The 18245-nt window shown below is 33.1% G+C and overlaps 1 protein-coding gene across 1 annotated transcript; it reads right to left on the bottom strand.

Annotated features, from left to right (window-relative positions):
- Positions 1–229: 229 nt before the first annotated feature.
- Positions 230–11350, bottom strand: LOC133182417 (osteoclast-stimulating factor 1-like). Its single transcript, XM_061317260.1, has 8 exons — positions 11210–11350; positions 10896–10942; positions 10174–10288; positions 6002–6093; positions 4440–4556; positions 3714–3792; positions 3327–3416; positions 230–2465 (listed from the first exon to the last, which is right to left on the bottom strand). Exons 1-8 carry the CDS (start codon positions 11259–11261, stop codon positions 2410–2412), a joined length of 648 nt encoding a protein of 215 aa, XP_061173244.1. The 5' UTR covers positions 11262–11350; the 3' UTR covers positions 230–2409.
- Between the last annotated feature and the right edge of the window lie 6895 nt (positions 11351–18245).

An 18245-nucleotide genomic window follows, 5' to 3' on the forward strand; every position in this document is an offset into this window, starting at 1 on the left:
TTGAAAAGGCACTTTTGCTCATCATATCTATGTACTTAGTTACTTTATTTAATACCCAGGAGCAAAGAAGAAGATTTTCAAAGAATTGATGCTTTTTCACTATATAATCTATAGAGCCCCGCCCTAACACCAGAACCCCTGACCCTGGGGCCATGAATTTCACAATTTTGGAAGAGGCACTCTTGCTCATCATAACTATGTACTTAGTAACTTTATTTAATACCCAGGAGCAGAGAAGAAGATTTTCAAAGAAATAATGCACTTTCACTATATGATCTATATAGCCCCACCCTGGGGCCAGAACCCCTGACCTTGGGGCCATGAATTTCACAATTTTGGTAGAGGGCTCAATGCTTATTACAATGATGCCAACAGTTTGACTGCTTGATGTCCAGGAGTAAAGAAGAAGATTTTTAAAGATTGCATTATTTTTGGTGGTTTTAGCCCCACCCCTCAGGCTCGGGGGGGGGGGGGGGGGGCAGGGACCATGAAATTCACAATTTTTGTTCCCCTTCACCCATAGATGCTATATACCTAATTTGGTTGAAATTGGTTGAACGGTTCTAGAGAAGAAGTTAAAAATGTTCAAAAGTTAACGCACGACTACGGACAAAAACAGATAGCAATAGGTCACCTGAGTGACTCAGGTGACCTAAAAACTAATCAAACAATTCTGTTACAACAAACATACAACAAGATACAAAATATACTTAAAAAAATTCTTTATCATGTGGTATAGGTGTATTTCAATACATGTATTTAAAGTGTACAAAATCCTCAACATTGTTTGGATGAGATACAATTCACATCATCTGGACTTAAAACAAAAAAGTAGAGGATACTTGTATTTAATGTGGGTTGTTCCTCAAAGACTTTTCTAAATACATGCATTAATTTGGTCCTCGTCTTAGCCTAGCCTGCTGAAATTTATAAACAAGGAACTCCTTTAAATCGGCATCTTTAGGAATAAGAGCTTCATTCTTTTTAAGAGGTTAAAAATTTTCTCAAAATGATCATTTTCTTGGAAAACTTATTGGATCTCACCATGGTACTGATAATCAAGATCTGAGGAAACACCTCCTAATGATCAATAATAGAGAAGATAACTTCCTATTGCAGATAGAGAAGATAACTTCCTATTACAAGTATAAATAAATAATTTATGGCATTATTCTCAGCAGGAAAGAGGATCTTTAAATCAATTAAACTACTTAATATCATTTAAATGTGCTGCGTGACAAAAGGAAATGACGATTGAATTCCTCAACATGGACTTCATTTCCCACTGAGAAAATTTTTATTAAATTTGGTTTAAAGTGCCCTATTGGATAATTCTGATATGGGTTCATAATGATTTTGCTATCTTATTATTTTCCTCTTGGCAATCAATTTTGGTTTAAAATGAAAGTGTTTCTGAAAAGCTGAAAAAAATTGTGAGAAGTTTATGTCAGAAACGCAAACATAGCTTTATATAAAGATACATAGATGATTTACAAAACTAAATCAGAAAAGCTTTTTGGCTCAGGTGAGCTAAAATCACAAATAATGATCAGGAAATTTATAACTTTTGAGAAGTACAATAACTAAGTGATACCAATTACTGACAATTTTGAGTGGAGATGAGCTAAAAAAATAAATACATGTGCAGGAAGTTTGAAAGTTAAGTAATCTTCTGGGATGCACAAATTTTTTTTTATAAAGTGACCTATATACATGTGTGTACATACCGGTAGTATGTGTGTAAAACATAATCATAGAGATAGGAAATCTCCAAAGATGTACAATTTTTAAAAAAAGGCCAAAACAAAATGAATTTTGGACATGCTTGAAAATTTCAGAAAGAAGTCCTTGTGCTTCAACTGTGTGTAATTTGAGATTCATTTCATTTCAAAATAACATTCTTTTAAATTAGTGGAAGACACTGGAATAATTTAGGCTGCATAAATTACATGAAAATATTAACAGATGCACAACGGATACTTCAATAAAGATCTCTATATTACATACAGATGGCTGTAAAAACTGCATAAAATAGATGCAGTTTGCACTTTATATGTCCTTGAGAACACATGTATGTACTGTATACATGGCAATTTCTGCTTGAAATACAAATCTTGGGATATAACTAAGATATGACACCAAAGTATAAATTACAAATGACCTGTGTTGTAAGAATTTTTCATGCACATTTATAGTAAAAATAAACTAAGGTATAAATTTCCATGTTTACAGAACATTTCATGTTAATGGGGAATGCTGCACACCAACGTACAAAAAAAGAATGCCTCTGTATTATAAGAGTACCCAGTAGCACTCGCTGCACAATGTGCTGGGAATTTAGGAATCAACCTAAGTTTTCATCCGTAATGAGACGTCCCAAAGAGAAATATTACTACAATGAATTTCTCTCTAATCTGAATCCTCTTCGTCCCCGTAATCATTTGTATAGCTATTCCTGGGAGCAGCTGAAAAGAGCATAAATATAAATGTTAAGATCTATTCTTTTCTTATGTGGAAAAATCCATTCAAAATGGATTTTATCTTTCAGTGTTGTAGGGTAACCCGAACATGACAATTAAAGTGTATGAATAAGACTATATTAAACAGAACATGACAAAGTATACGAATAAGACTATGTTAAACAAGTGAAAGAGTTATAAGGGATTGTTATCTTCAGTAAAGAATTAAAGTCTTTATAGACGTATTCTCTATATAGAGAAATGGGCAATAATTTATATCAGCTTCACCTAAAAATATTGATGGTCATTTAATTTTTACTTTTGACCAACAAAGAGAGTTTCCCACACATTTTAATTGATTTTGATTCCAATTAGAAGATCGATTTATTGTGATGCGATCAGGACTTTCAAAGAACATGACAACACAATAATAAAAACTACCAGGTAGGTAACACAATCAAGGCAAGATTAGCAAAAGCTACAATCAAATTGCATGCAAATAAATTTTTTGGGCAACACTGATTATGTTAGCCCCCTCGTGACGAAAATATTGCCTGACTCGGAATATTTCACCCCTTAGGGGCTATAAATGTGATCAATGTTTCCCTCAATCCCAGTCAATATTTGTATAATATCATCATTCAATGAGCCATAATTAAAAATTCATCCTCACTGAATTATTAATTAAATTTATTCATCCTCACTGACTTAATAATTAAATTCATTCATAGAAAATAGCTCTATTAAAATTGATCAAACATACATGATTTATGTACATACATGTAAACTGTATGGTTTTGAGGTAATAAATAAATTGTTTCAGAAAATTAAATTTAACAATTAAAAAAAACATGCACATTGATTTACCTGCTTGTTTGATTAATGCTGCACATTCAGGATCTTTGGTGAGATCCAGAGGTAGTCTGCTCTCATTGTTCTTAATATCAACCCTTGCACCTTGATTTAAAGAAGAAATTTTATCTATGTATTTCCTAAATAAACATGTAGATGTGTTGATCTTGTCATGGAATAATACTGTGAAATCATTAATTTTCAGGGGGTGGGGGTGGGATTTGTTGTTTTCATGATATGAAGTCCTCCACAAAGTGTAAAATATCAATTAAACTATAGTACATGTATTATGTTTGTCTTTCAACCACAAAAGCAAATGCTCATGAGCCAATCTTTTTTCCTCAAACCATGAAAATTTGACCCCATGAAAATGAATGGTTTTACCATTTTACAGACACCTACCTTTCTCAATTAACAGCTTGACAGCCTCAGCATGATTCTTCCAGGCTGCAGAGTGTAATGGGGTGTCTCCTAACTTGTTCTGTGGATGTTGAAAAAACAAAACAAAATATTATCTTCAACTAGGAATTTATCTAACCCTAAAAATAACACTAAAATGTAGAAAACATCCTCTCTAAAATGGCCCTGGATTTGCAAGAGTTATCCCCCACCCCACCCCAAACTGTAAATGACACAACTGCTGGGAAGAAAAGGGTGAAGCTTCTTCAATTAGTGTTAGCCATTGTAAGTGCTTTTGTTTCATAATGCACATACATTGTAAATGCAGAAGTTGTTTAAAGAAATGCCCTCCAAAGGGCACAATGAAAATAAAGCTAGGGAGAAAAACTTCATTGTGGAGCCCCAAAGTTTACCATAAATGGGTTAATTAGGCTATATCGGTATCCTCTAGTGATAAGGCAAGATCTTTGTCAACATAAGCCTCTACAATTTCTACATTACATGATTTTCACACTTTTCATCCTCCAACATTGTATTAATGACCTTGGCTCACATCTCCAGGTCAAAATAAATAACCTTTGCCTTTAACAGTCAAACAAACAGCAGAACAGCAGACAAAAAATATATTAAAATATTAAACCTATCCATCTGTAATTATAATCAATTAACTGATATCAACGATCAATTTGAATTTCTAAACAGCTCCAGGAAATAGCCTCAAGTGTTTACCTGAACATTGACCTGGCACTTGGAGTTCAACAACATCTGCATACAATCAATGTGCCCTCCATGTGCTGCCCAATGTAAAGGCGTGGATCCAGCTTTATCTAGAGCATTTACAGAAACCTACAAAATAAAAATGTTGAATGTTTAAGTCAATCCTTACCAAGTAGATGAATTGTAGGGAATTAGCTGCCAAACTAGCTTTAATATACAAGTACATTTCTAAAAAAAAAAGAAAAGAAAAAAAGAGGCCCATTGGCCACAACACTCACCTGAGTAACTTTGGCCCTGCTGTTCTTCACCAGATTTTCCCCCTTGTATATTATTGTGGCCCCACCCAACCCCCGGGGTTCATGATTTGAACAATTTAAAATCTACACTACCTCAGGAAGCTTCCAAAAAATTTCAGCTTTTCTGGCCCAGTGGTTATTTGGAATAAGATTTTTAAAGATTTTTTTCTATATATTTCAATGCAAAACTTTGATTCCCTATTGTTGCCTCATCCTCCCCTGGGGGTTATGATTTGAACAATTTATAATCTACACTACCCCAGTATGTATCCACATAAGTTTCAGCTTTTCTGACCCAGTGGTTCATGAGAAGAAAATTTTATGACCCCAACCTATTTTTGTCTTTTCTTGATGATCTTCCCTTGGAAGGGATTTGGTCCTTCATTTTAACAAATTAAACTCCCTTTCATCAAGTATGCTTTGTACCAACTTAGGTTAAAATTGGCCCAGTGAATCTTGAGAAGAAGTTGAAAATGTGAAAAGTTTACAGACAGACAGATGGATGATGAATAAAAGGTGATCAGAAAAGCTCACTTGAGCTTTCAGCCCAGGTGAGCTAAAAAAATTATAATAATAATGTTCACAGTCAAAAGTTTTGTAAGCTCAAAAACTGATTATCATAGTGCAAAAATGAAATTTTTGTGAGCACACCGTCTTGAAAATAAAGTTCTTGTGAATAAAAAGTTACATGTATTTACATAAAATATTATTACATGTATCTAGATAAGAAGTGTTTTGAAGTACATGTAGCACAAAAAGCATAGAATAAGACCACTCCAAGTTTTTTTTCCTATGTTTAGCGTCCACCCATCTATCAAAAACCTACCTACCAATGCGCAAAAAAAAAAAAAAAAAAAATTCTTCAACAAAATCAAGGTATTAAATCCTTAAAATATACCTAATTTGACATAAAGTATACAGATCACTATAGAAAATGACAAAATTCAAAGATTTCGACCAAATTAATCAATTTCAGGCCTCCTGATTTTGTTTGTTTTTTTTCTGATATTAGGTGTCAGAAACCAACGCGCACATGGAAACATAGAAAAAACTTGGAATGGCCTAAAGTAACTAAAATAATTGCTGGCTGCTAAAATAACAAATGCTCATACATGTTTATAAAGCATAAACAAAATCAGAACAAAACATTGTCGGGCTTCATGTCCACTAGCTACTAATTAAAAATAGAATGAAGCTTGTCATCATCCTATTTTGTTAATAAGATGTAAATTAAATGAACATATTTTAAAGTGCTACATTTTACTTAAATCCACTTACATTATTTGATATGCATTCTCTCATGAAAGTAATATTTCCACGCCTGGCAGCTTCATGTAAAGGGTAGTCAATAACTTCTGTATTCTTATCCACTGAAACAAGGAGAATTGGTTATAAAATGTGATACAAAATATTACAAATGGAGAAATATTGGTTTCATTTTTGAATATTACATTGATGTATAACTTTAATTTTTGCTTTTTTTTTTCAATTTAGATATCTTAGTAAATGAATTGGCCATGCAAAAAAAGGCCATATTTGAAATGCTGATAAGGAATAATCAAAACCACTGTAATTTTGACTTCCAGTATGCAACATTTAGACTTCCCTGTGCAAACTGTGACTCAGGCACACAAATAAATATAGCCATATACATGTAGTTCCAAAAATGTCTGATATCTTGACCTATTTTTGGGCTGTTACTTCATTTCAAGTGAACCAAATTCTTTTTTCCTCTCAAAGTGAAATAGTTATTTTAAAATAAGGCCTCTTGAATACCACATGTACACTATGAAAAGGAAATATGCTATATTGTCAATTTGACCAAAGTATTTTTATTTCTGCAAACTATTTCTAAACAAGAGGCCCAGGGGCCAACTCACCTGAGCACTGTAGCTAGGAAAAAAGCAAAAATCAGTTTAGTATTGCAATGCTCAAATGCATAAGTGGTCCCGACCTACCCCTTAAAGGGAAGGGGGTATGATTTGAACAAAATTGAATCTACACTAACTAAGGATGCTTACATATTTTTTTTGACTAATTGTGACTTATTTCCTACAAGTTTAAACTTTCATTGTGGCCCCTACCTATCCCTGAGGGTCATGATTTGATCATATTTGAATCTACACTATCTGAGGATGCTTCAATATAAATATGACCAATCATGGCTTTGCTGTTCTTGAGAAGAAGATTTTTTAAGATTTCTCCTATATATTCCTATGTAAAACTTTGATCGTCCATTGTGCCCCAACAAAACCGGGGGTCATGATTTGATCAAATTTGAATCTACACCACCTGAGAATGCTTCCATATACATATGACCAATCATAGCTTTCTTGTTCTTGAGAAGATTTTTTTGAAATTGTTCTTATATACTCCTATGAGTATATAAACTTTGATCATCCATTGTGGTCCTACCCTACCCCCAGGGGTCATGATTTGAACAAATTTGAATCTACACAACCTGAGAATGCTTCCATATAAATTATAATGACCAATCATAGCTTTGCTGTTCTTGAGAAGAAGATTTTTGAATATTTTCCCTATATATTCCTATGTAAAACTTTGATCGCCCACCGTGACCCCACCCTACCCCCAGGGGTCATGATTTGAAGAAACTTGAATCAACACTACCTGAGGATGCTTCCATATAAATATGACCAATCAAGACTTTGCTGTTCTTGAGAAGAAGATTTTTAAAGATTTTCCCTATGTATTCCTATGTAAAACTTTGATCGCCCACTGTGGCCCCACCCTACCCATGGGAGTCATGATTTGAATAAATTTGAATCTACACTACCTGAGGATGCTTCCACGTAAGTTTCATATTTTCTAACACAGTGGTTCTTGAGAAGAAGATTTTTGAAAGATGCCATAAATTTTTCATGAACTTGCAATCATCTCCCCTTGGAAGAAGGCGTGGCCCTTCATTTGAACAAAATTGAATCCCCTTCACCCAAGGATACTCTGTGCCAAGTTTGGTTGAAATTGGCTCAGTAGTTCTTGAGAAGAAGATGAAAATGTGAAAAGTTTACGACAATGACGATGACAGACAACAGACGAATTTTGATCAGAAAAGCTCACTTGAGCCTTTGGCTCAGGTGAGCTAAAAATAGTTCAATAATAAAAAATACACAAGAAGCTAGAATATATTGTCTAGCTGGAAGTATAATGTAGAAATAACAAATAATCTGACTAGAATTTTCAAATAATGTTTATTGCTATCAATCACTACCAGAGGTATATATATTTTTTTACATTGCACAACTGTTTTCGAAAAGCATTTTTCTACTCTCTGATTAACTGTGTTTAATTTTAATTATAAAAATTAATTATAAACATGTTAAACTTATTTATAAAGGCACTTTAATAACAGCTGGTTATCTGTAAAAGATGATGTGTCCAGTACAATCAATTTTTAAACTTAGACACGCTACTGACAATTAATAAGTTGACGATACATGGATTTCAACAACCTCATTTATAGTCAGCAATTCAGATTATTCTGACTACTTCATCAATACATAGGGTGTGACCAGTCAACAAGGAATGCTTGCTCCTCCTAAGCACCAAATCCCACCTCTTGAATTTCCATGGTCCCTGTTTTATGCCCTGTTCACAGATTTGCATTGTTTGAAAGGTTTTTTGAGACTGATCACTGTTCCATATCTTCACCTATTTTATCTTAAATTATTTATTTTGTGCAAATATCACCAAAATAAAACTTGTATTTTATTAAAGATGAATGAATTTTCAAGTTTAAGCTGTCTTGAAAGAATGAGAAAAATTTTCTCAGTATTTTCATGCATCGTACCATTGTTTGTTCGGCACAAGACATAGAAGTATGCCAATGTCATGCCAGAAGATGGATGGAAAAAATTTTCAACTGTTACAATTAATACATACATGTACATGTATTGCTTATATGGATATTAACTTGAATTTATGTAACTCTCATAGAATCATTAAGTTTGTGTTTGCACAGTAAAAATTGTTTGTTTTTTTGTGTGTTTTTTTTTTTATAAAAGTGGTAAATATCAGTTGAACTTTCTTTTCCTACAAATTTTAATGGATGAATCATAACAGTTGCTTTTCTCTTTACACTTCATTCTGCTTAATGTTCAATATCATCATACACATGATTTTGTCCCACTTTCCTATAAATGGTTAACTATTTTATATTATCATGCTTCCTGTAAGTTTGTCTCTTTATAATCAATACCCAACTACTATTGAACAGTGTACAAAGGATTTATATAGCATAAGCATACTAATAGTGCATTGCTTCTTTTTCTCGACAAAATCTGACAGCACCCACGCCAGGATATTCATGAGATCATCAGTCCAACGCGATATGGATTATGCCACAGAAACTGTATTTTAAAGTTAAATATTTGACACTTTTGAAGGAGAAATAAACAAAAATATTTTTCCAAAATAGTGTCATGGAACTTTTTTTCCCTTTACTAAAATTCTTCAAAACTATCTGTACATATACCTAACTGCACGAAATGTCAGATGCAACCCCTGATGCAAGCCTGATAGTATGCATCTCTACATAGGAGTGAAACGGTTCACCGCGGTATCGATTCACTGTAGTATTTTTTCTCAGTTTGATACACAGTGCAAAATCTCTAATTTTCGGTTCAGTTCAGTTTTAGGTCGAGATCGTTATTCAGTCGGGTTTAGCATAAGGTAAAACATGTTACTCAGTATAAATAAGTATAGAAAACGTAAATTTTTTAGGACTTATAGTTTGCAAAATAAATTTTGACAGTCAAATCATTCTATCAATTTTTTTTCTAGTCAATTTGCAAATAAATTCATAAATTAAGTGACTAGATTTAGTAAAAGAAAGCATAAAACAACGTTGAATTTGTTTCCTTCTATCAAAATGTATCGTATTGAAAATAATCATACCGAGTCAAAATGATACAATACGTATCGAACCATGAAGGAGGTGTATCGTTTCACCCCTATCTCTATATGCATCATCCATGCAACTTTGGTTATGGTAGCACTTATAATTACTTGGGAAATGGACCTGCTCCAAAAACTTTTACCTGGGATGCCAACACTGACACCAGGAGTATAGTACAGTGTATAAGCTTTCCTTGACTTTATTGAAGTGAGCTAAATATGAACATTCAAAGCTTAAATGAGGTGAAAGATATAACTGCTGTATTTTTCTTTTAGGTTGATTTTTAAGATATTTCAATGTAAAGAATGTGCACTGTGGATTAATATCAATCCTTTCACACCTGCATGTGAAAATCATTAATGGGGCTTTAAATTTCTAATTTCCTCCATCTCAAAATTTTTCAAGAAAAGAAACACTTCGTCCTTCATTCCTTATTTTATTTTCCAATGAAACTTCTTGACATCAGCATCAAATCTAAAACAAAACCTCACATTCAAGTATTTATTTCTAAATCTAGTTTCTTGAGACTCACCATAATTACTAGGAATAAGTCCTGTTTTGTCTCCACACTTTGCTTTCCACCAATCAGAGTTACTCATGTCAAGAATATACAAGGTATCACCTTCCTCAAAAGACAATTCATCAGTCTAAAAAAAACATGAATGTATTATAAGTATCAAACATGAACAGCTAAACATCCTCCTTCTCTCCACATACTGTATTTTAGGGAGGAAATAATTCACAGGGTTACTTTTTAGCTATATTTTTGTTGTTAATAAAGTCACTAGTCTCAGAAACAGTACATTAATTAATAAAAGGTTATCAAGGTTATTACATGTAATATATACAAATTGAAGTCAAACTTTATGTTTGCAGGAATTTCAATACCCATGATTAGGCTTCAAAGAAAAATAAGCAAAATTATACATTTGTGCATTTAAAACATTACATGAATATACAGTTGAACTTCGGTATCTGGAACACGGATATCTCAAATACCATGGATATGTTGAAGTAATATTGAAGTCCAAATTACTTATTTGTGAAGTATTTTACTCTGGATATTTCAAATCTTTGGATATCTTTTTTTCTCGGCCTCATCGAGTTTGAAATAATGAGGTTTGACTGTAGTATACAATGCATATGTCAATCACATTGGGCCACACAGATTCACATGTTATGGAAAAAAATCTTGCATCAAGAAACCCAACAAGGACAATAAGTGAAATAAAATACTTATTGATCTGCACTTACCTGTTGAGCTTCATAGTGATACAGGGCTCTCACTACCTTGACATGACCTTATGAGAAAAAAAACAAGAAAATTAATAGAGTTGAACAACATCACCAATTTAACATTCAAATCGTATTATCAAGATTATGAACGTGATATATTGATAATGCACAGGGACATGACAACAGGTCAGTATTGCACAACAGCGTTAGTTTAAGTGTGTCAAACAGGACATAATACATTGGATTACACTTCTATACATGTGATGCATAGAAAAGACAAAATACAAGTCTGTTCCCTGACCCACCTCAGGAAAATGGACTGTAACGTTTACCTGGCTTTGGAACAGGGGGAGGAGGTCTGCTAGGTCTTGCCGTGGACGTCATATCGCAGGCACGGAGAAAAATAAATACAATCAGCTTCGATAGGGAAGAGGAAGTATTTCCTGAATTTTTATTTACATGCAGGGAGGAATGTTGAGCCCGACAAATAGAAGTTCGGAACACGAGCCCGATGTTAAAGATCCTTTCCTTTCTACAAGGAAATCACAAGCACTTGTTTCTGTAATTAATTTTTTAACCCATAATTATTATTAAACTACGGATTGAAAAATTTATGACAGAAATGAGTGCCTGTGATGCAAATCCTAAAAAATGAAATAAAACAAGATATAATCTGGAAAATAAAACAAGACAACACAAACAAAGAAACAATCAAAGAAAATAGATTAATTAATAAATGAACACACATATTCAAATAGTAAACCTAAAAAAAAAAAAAAAAAAAAAAAAAAAAAAAAAAAAGACAGACCCCCCCCCCCAAAAAAAAAAAAACACTACAAAAACAAAGAATCTTAATTGTCCGTTCTGCACACTTTATTGTCATTTCTCACCCCCCTACTTTTTTTTTTAGCGATATTAAAAATATTCTTGCAGATATGCAGTGTAGTTTTAAAACATCGATTCTTGTCCAAGGGGGTAACAAAATTACGGTTGTCATTGGAACTCCTCCAGGCTGCAGGCCCGTAGGAAGCAATTTCAGTTGGGGGGGGGGGGGCACAGCAATACATTTTCAATTGAGGGGGCACTATCAACTACCAAAAATTCCTTGACAAGAAAAAAAAGAAGAATAAAAAGGTCATCAGACGTTTTTATTGAGGGGGCACAAGCATATAGTAGCTACGTTTTCTATAGTAAACTATATATCGGCAAAATTATTGGGGGGGGGGCACGGCCCCCCGTACCCCCCCCCCCCCGGTTCCTACGGCCATGGGCTGGACTGTATTGCCGGAAATTATTTTCTTTCATATCCAAAAAAAAGGAGATAATATCATTACTGAAAATTCAAAATAAGACATTTCACGTGTAGTTCAATGCCCAGTTCTCTATAGTGATCCGAATATCTTCCTATTTTTGCCATTATTAAACTGTGACGCTGAAAAATGTCGCTAAGTACTGCATGCTGAAATTGCCTTTAAGCTACATGATGTACACTGCTTTTGCCGATATGTGAATTTCATGTTGAGGCAATGAATTATATGCGTTTTAATACATTTAAAATCAACTGTGAATGTATATCTTTGAATTTGAATGAAAGTCCTCTACCACTTTCTCGTGGTGAACAGTGGGCAACAGTGCATCAAGGCAACGGGAGAGGCATTCTTGCATTTAAGTGAAATTTTCAAATATGATATATAAAGGCCGAGAACGCAAGGTGGGGGACTCTTTTCTGAGTATAGTATTTTAATTTGCTATAGTAAATTTCATTTAGATGCTGGTCCTCCGCCCCCTTTTTTGCTGTAAGGTCGAGCACTGGCAAATTCCAGGATTTGGACATGTTATTAGGTCCCCCCCCCCAACACTTTTTAACTATAAGATTCTCGAGTCGGTAATGATATAGAAATATTTTCGGTATTAAAATCATTTTTTTCCGATATTGCAATATCGGTTTTCGGTAATGCAAAGCTGCGTTCTAATTCAATGATGTTTTTATAGAAATAAAGTTTAAATATGTATTATAACTTAGTTCTTTAGACAAAGTAACTGAAAACTTTAATTGCATGTATTTTCCCGATTAAAGAAGGCAACGCTGATCGTTTATGTTCATCAATATTTCGTTATCTTTGAACATTTTTCCTAGAGTTGAAAAGGAAATAAATCAACTCAATATTTATACCTTCATACAATCATATAATATCACAATGTATACGTGGAAAAAAAAAGAAAAGAAAATCATCAGTATATGGAAAGTCAAAAGTGGTTGCCAAAAATTGTTTTTTGCATATGATGTATGGCATAAGTTCTCGAAATTTTCATCTCTCGTCTGCTCTCTTTCTTTCTCTGTCAGTGGGTCTGCTTTTTTATGACAATTTGTCGTGGAATCTGTGTACTGTGTACATTTTGGGTTTTAAAGTACTAAATTTTGAAAATGCTATGATTGGTGTACTGATGTAGTTTATAACTCCTACAATGACGTCGACCAACATTAAACACTAAAGCTCTCGGATGCTTATATATATAACTGAAAGCGATATTTATATATAACAACTGAAAGCGATATTTTTTGCTTTCGACGAATCTTTTATGTACACAGCCTCGCTTGATTCAGTGTATATTAACCCGGAAATGAAACGTTTTCTATAAGACAAGATGCTGCCTTTCAAATTGTGTATTGTATACATGTTACACAGTAGTTCGCCGAACTCATTTTTTTTTCATAACATGGCTTTACGAAGGACCCTGACTGCATATTTGATTTTAATTTCAAGCTAAAAATCTTATTTATTCAGTAACGTAAAGGCGATCTAAACACCATGTACTCTTTTTATTTTCTGTCGCGTGGATGCTATTTTTTTTCAATGCGAGAATAAAATTGATAACAACAGGGACGTACGTATATATAACATCAAAGAGAAATAATTGCCTAATTTTTAATTCAAAAACTGTTCATTTATAATTGCTTACATAAACACTTTTGAACTCGTACATGTAATTAACTACTCTCTAAGTAGACCAATCTTGTGACCAAACGTGACATTCATGTTACATGTACCTGGCCAGCGGCTAATTACGGTACACCAGTGTAATTATGTCGGATTACTCAGGGTAAATCATAAAGTAATTATCTACTTCTGTTGACAAAAAATCGCCGGAATTCGGAATGTGCAGTGGTCGGAATATACAGTGTTTTATTTTATATAAATTATAAAGAAATTTTTGGGAATAAAATATTACGTCGGAAAGTCCAGTGTGCCGGATTGCACAGTTGTCGGATTGGACAGTGGGCACTGTATATATATATATATATATATATATATATATATATATATATATATATATATATATATATATATATATATATATATATATATATATAATCCCCATCCAATCTTTCTTATTGTAAATTTATAAATTGTACATTTGTAGGATTTATCATAATTCTCACAATTACAAGGAACTGTATATCGGGGGTATGTTCCTTATGGTATATTAATGGTATATTTAAAAAATCCTGTTAAAGTGCAGCTTGACTTCAGTCAGATTCCTATCTGCTCGTGTGAGTTCATGTGAAAATTGCATTTACATAAGTTAATTTAAAGGAAAATATGTAAAGATGTAATTGTAATTTAGATATTTTGTATTTGTAGATAAGTGCATGGGTCTATATTTCCATAATAAAATGATTTCGATAAAAATCAATCGATCCTTAGACATTGTAGGGCATTAAGGTGCATGGCTGAAGAACTGTAGCTCTCCGAATAAAAATATTGACAGACTGGAGAGCTAAAAGAGAAAAAAAGACTATATATTCATTGCGCACAGAAAGTTGCGCTCGGTTCTTAAATACACAAAATTTCAAAAGATCCCTCTATCTACTACTCTTGTTGTTGACATCTGCGCGAGGCGTGTCTTGCCACCCATATTGGCAGTATAAATAGGCTAAATTTTGGATGGTCTCAATTCAGGCCCAGGAGGGCTATTATAGAAATTCTAAAGAATATGTTAGGAACATTGCAGTTTAATATATACTGAGAAATAAATCGAGAAACAGCGCACTTTTTTGTGCGCAGTAAATATACGATGTGTTCCCCGAACGTCTGCTGGACTAAACCAGCAATTATCACACTCCATTAATTAAGGGGCCCTCTACGGGTTACAGGTAGAGTTTACCATCATTTATGAACTAACTATACCTTTATCTATTGAAGAAGGAATTCTACAGCAACATTAATTTTTGGATCTTTAAGGCATCTCTTCTGAAACATGGTTTCAGCATAGAAAGATTTATAAAAGATATTTATTATTTTACATGACTTTTTTTTTTTTTAGAGGAAATGTATAAATCATGAAGATTTTATCCATTGGTAAAAAAAAAATGCTAAAAATTATATGTTTTATTTTCATAAATATTTTTTTAGCAAAAATAATAAAAAAAAAAACTTATCTGACTTTTATTGATATATGTTTTATTAGATATTTATATTTTGCATTTATTTACGGCAAACTTTAAACTCTAAAGGATCTTATTATGTTCCCCAAACGAAGTTTGGGAACATATTGTTTTTACTCTGTTTCTTATTATGTTCCCCAAACGAAGTTGGGGAACATATTGTTTTTACTCTGTTTCTTATTATTAAGGTCTTCCGTCTTCACGGAAGACCTTATAGTGATTCTACTGTTTCTTCTTCTTCTTATTATTTTTTCCCCCAAAATTTTGTGCAGGCGATTTCTCAAAAACTATTCAGTGGTTTTAAATGAAACTTTCAGGAATTATGCGTCGTTAAATGAACTTTGTTCATCAGAAGGAAAATTTGGAAAACTCGCTTCTGGTGCCAAGTTATTGACAGTTTTCTGATTTTAAAATGAAATTTTGTCCCCCCTTTTTTTCAAAAATGGTTTAAGATATGAACTGGAGACTTGTTAGAGATGATAGGTTATGTCTTCTAGATGAGGGGAATTTCCTTTTTGTGCGTCGTCAGTACTTCCGGTCGTTACCGGATGCGAATTTTAAAAAATCGTATTTTTAAACTTTTTTGTTTTTCTATATATTTTTTTTATTTTAATAAGGTTAATAAAGGCTCTTCTTAAAATGCTTTATATATAATTTATTTTAGAATTGATCAATCCAAACTCTAGATATTCGCATTTCTAAATTTGAAGCGGGTCCAAAATGGCGGCTGTCTCTGTAAACTCCGATAAGTAGGTCAGAATTTACGGAGTCAGCCGAGCGTTTGTTTGAATGAAAGTACCATAAGGATCAAAGAAATGTGAAGGAAATGTTGGATTGTCACATCACAATTACGTTGCAGTTCTGTTTCGCAATAGAGTTTTAATCCGGGGTTTCCTCAAAACGTCTACTATAATTGTTCTTGTCTGTATCTCAAAGTAGAAAAACGACATGACTAGAAGTTGAAATACGATAACTACAACCTTTTGTTTTACACCACGGAAAACCATGGTTATAAGTAATAGCTTTTCAAGAAACTTGCCTGACTAAAGCAATCAATATATAGTAATTATTACGTGGCCATTGTTTTTTCCCCATGCAGGCTTGTGTCATATTAAATGAACAGAAAAGACAGAAATAAGAAAACGTTTTTTTTAAAGATTGTTTAATGAAAATGATTTAAATATTTTTTTTCTAAAAGATGTTGTTATTGACCATAAATGGTATCAGATTCCTTGACTGTCGCAGGACGAGACATGTTTTTGGGCGAAACATTCCAGTCTTCCCATGAATGTGTAACTAATCGGGATAGTCCACTTTGGGGGTAAACAGGAAAATAAAACTTGTAGAAAATCTTACCTAAATCACTGCTTCAGTGTTACTTATCCATATGATATGTAATAAGTACAATATGATAAATATACTTTCTCAAGCTCGATATTTAGGTTATAAGCACATACATTTTGAAATTTCATTGAAGCCATCACCATTCAATAGAAAATACATTCCGAAGGATATGCGCGAATATTTACCCGTGACGTTTCGTGCGAAATAATGTATCGTGATCAACCTTTCGTAGTAGACAAATGGTCTGATGCAGAAGTATATAGAAGTGCAGAAAAAGATTACATGGACATGCCTGTATATGGAATTACATGAAATAAAAAGTTGAATACATAAAGAATAAAAGAAAGTAAACAGTATCATCAGAGAATGGCTAAAGATATGAATATGAAACTTGCTGAGGTGAAAGAGCATCAAATGTAGATATATTGATCGACAATTAATTTTCGTAGTTCTTACTTCCGGTCGCAAACGGAAGTGAATTCAAAAATGTTAAATTTGCAACTTTTTGTTTTTCAATATTTTTCTGTGGGAATTACAGGGTTAATAGAGAGTCTTTTAGGAGTTTTATGTATGTTTTCATCTTTTTGATTGAAAAAGTTTGCAGAGATTTTTATAAAACTCACTTCCGGTCGAGTGATTACCTGTCCTCAAAATTAGAATTTATTCTCACAATATTGCTTGACAACAGTAAACGACTGAAGTCTAAAACTTTCAGGTCTGATAGTCAGTCATCAGTTTATTTGAATCGTGAGAAAATCTTGTATCGCCGTTACACCCGGTCGTGACAGGAAGTGATGCAAAAAAGTGAATGGTTAATGGTTAGCTTTCTTGGATTTTCACGCTGAATTTCTTTTATCACTTTTTCAGAGTGAATTTTTGCTTTTATTTTCAGAATCGGACGGAAGACCTCTCATTGCTCGCAATGAGTTTCTAGTTAAGGTCTTCCGTCTTCACGGAAGACCTTATAGTGATTCTACTGTTTCTTATTATTATTATTATTATTATTTTTCATTTTTATTTTTCTGACCTTTTCAAATCGCGATATCTCAAAAACTACTCAATCATTTTCAGCCAAATTTTCAGGAATGATGTGTTATCTCATGCCATTTTGAAATATTGAAAAAGTTTGGAAAAATTCACTTCCGGTCACGAATTATTACGATTTTTCACTTTTTCCACTAAAAATCTAGTCCGTGAATGTTCTCGGAAACTGTTAAAAGTAGGAGTCTGAAACTTTCAGGTATGATAGAAGGTGATTTGTAGATGTGTGATGGAAACATTTCGTGTGTCGTCGCCACTTCCTGTCGTCACAGGAAGTGATTTAAAAAGGGTAGTTTTTTGAACTTTTTTCTTTTTCATTATTTTTTTATGATATTTATAGGTTAAATAGAGAATCTTATCAGAATGCTAAATATATAATTTATTCAAAAATAGATTAACCCGTACTCTAGATATTTATGCTTGCTACTTTGATACGATGGTCTTTGATAGCGTAATGGTAAGCATGTTGAATTTTCACGCGGGCAACTCGTATTCAATCCCCAGAATGTCCAAATTTGTTCACACTATTGTTTGGG

Source organism: Saccostrea echinata, unplaced genomic scaffold (genome assembly GCF_033153115.1).
Source record: "Saccostrea echinata isolate AGI-Se365-2 ecotype Australia unplaced genomic scaffold, CSIRO_AGI_Sech_v1 ptg000009l, whole genome shotgun sequence".
NCBI classification, from domain to species: Eukaryota; Metazoa; Mollusca; class Bivalvia; order Ostreida; family Ostreidae; genus Saccostrea; species Saccostrea echinata.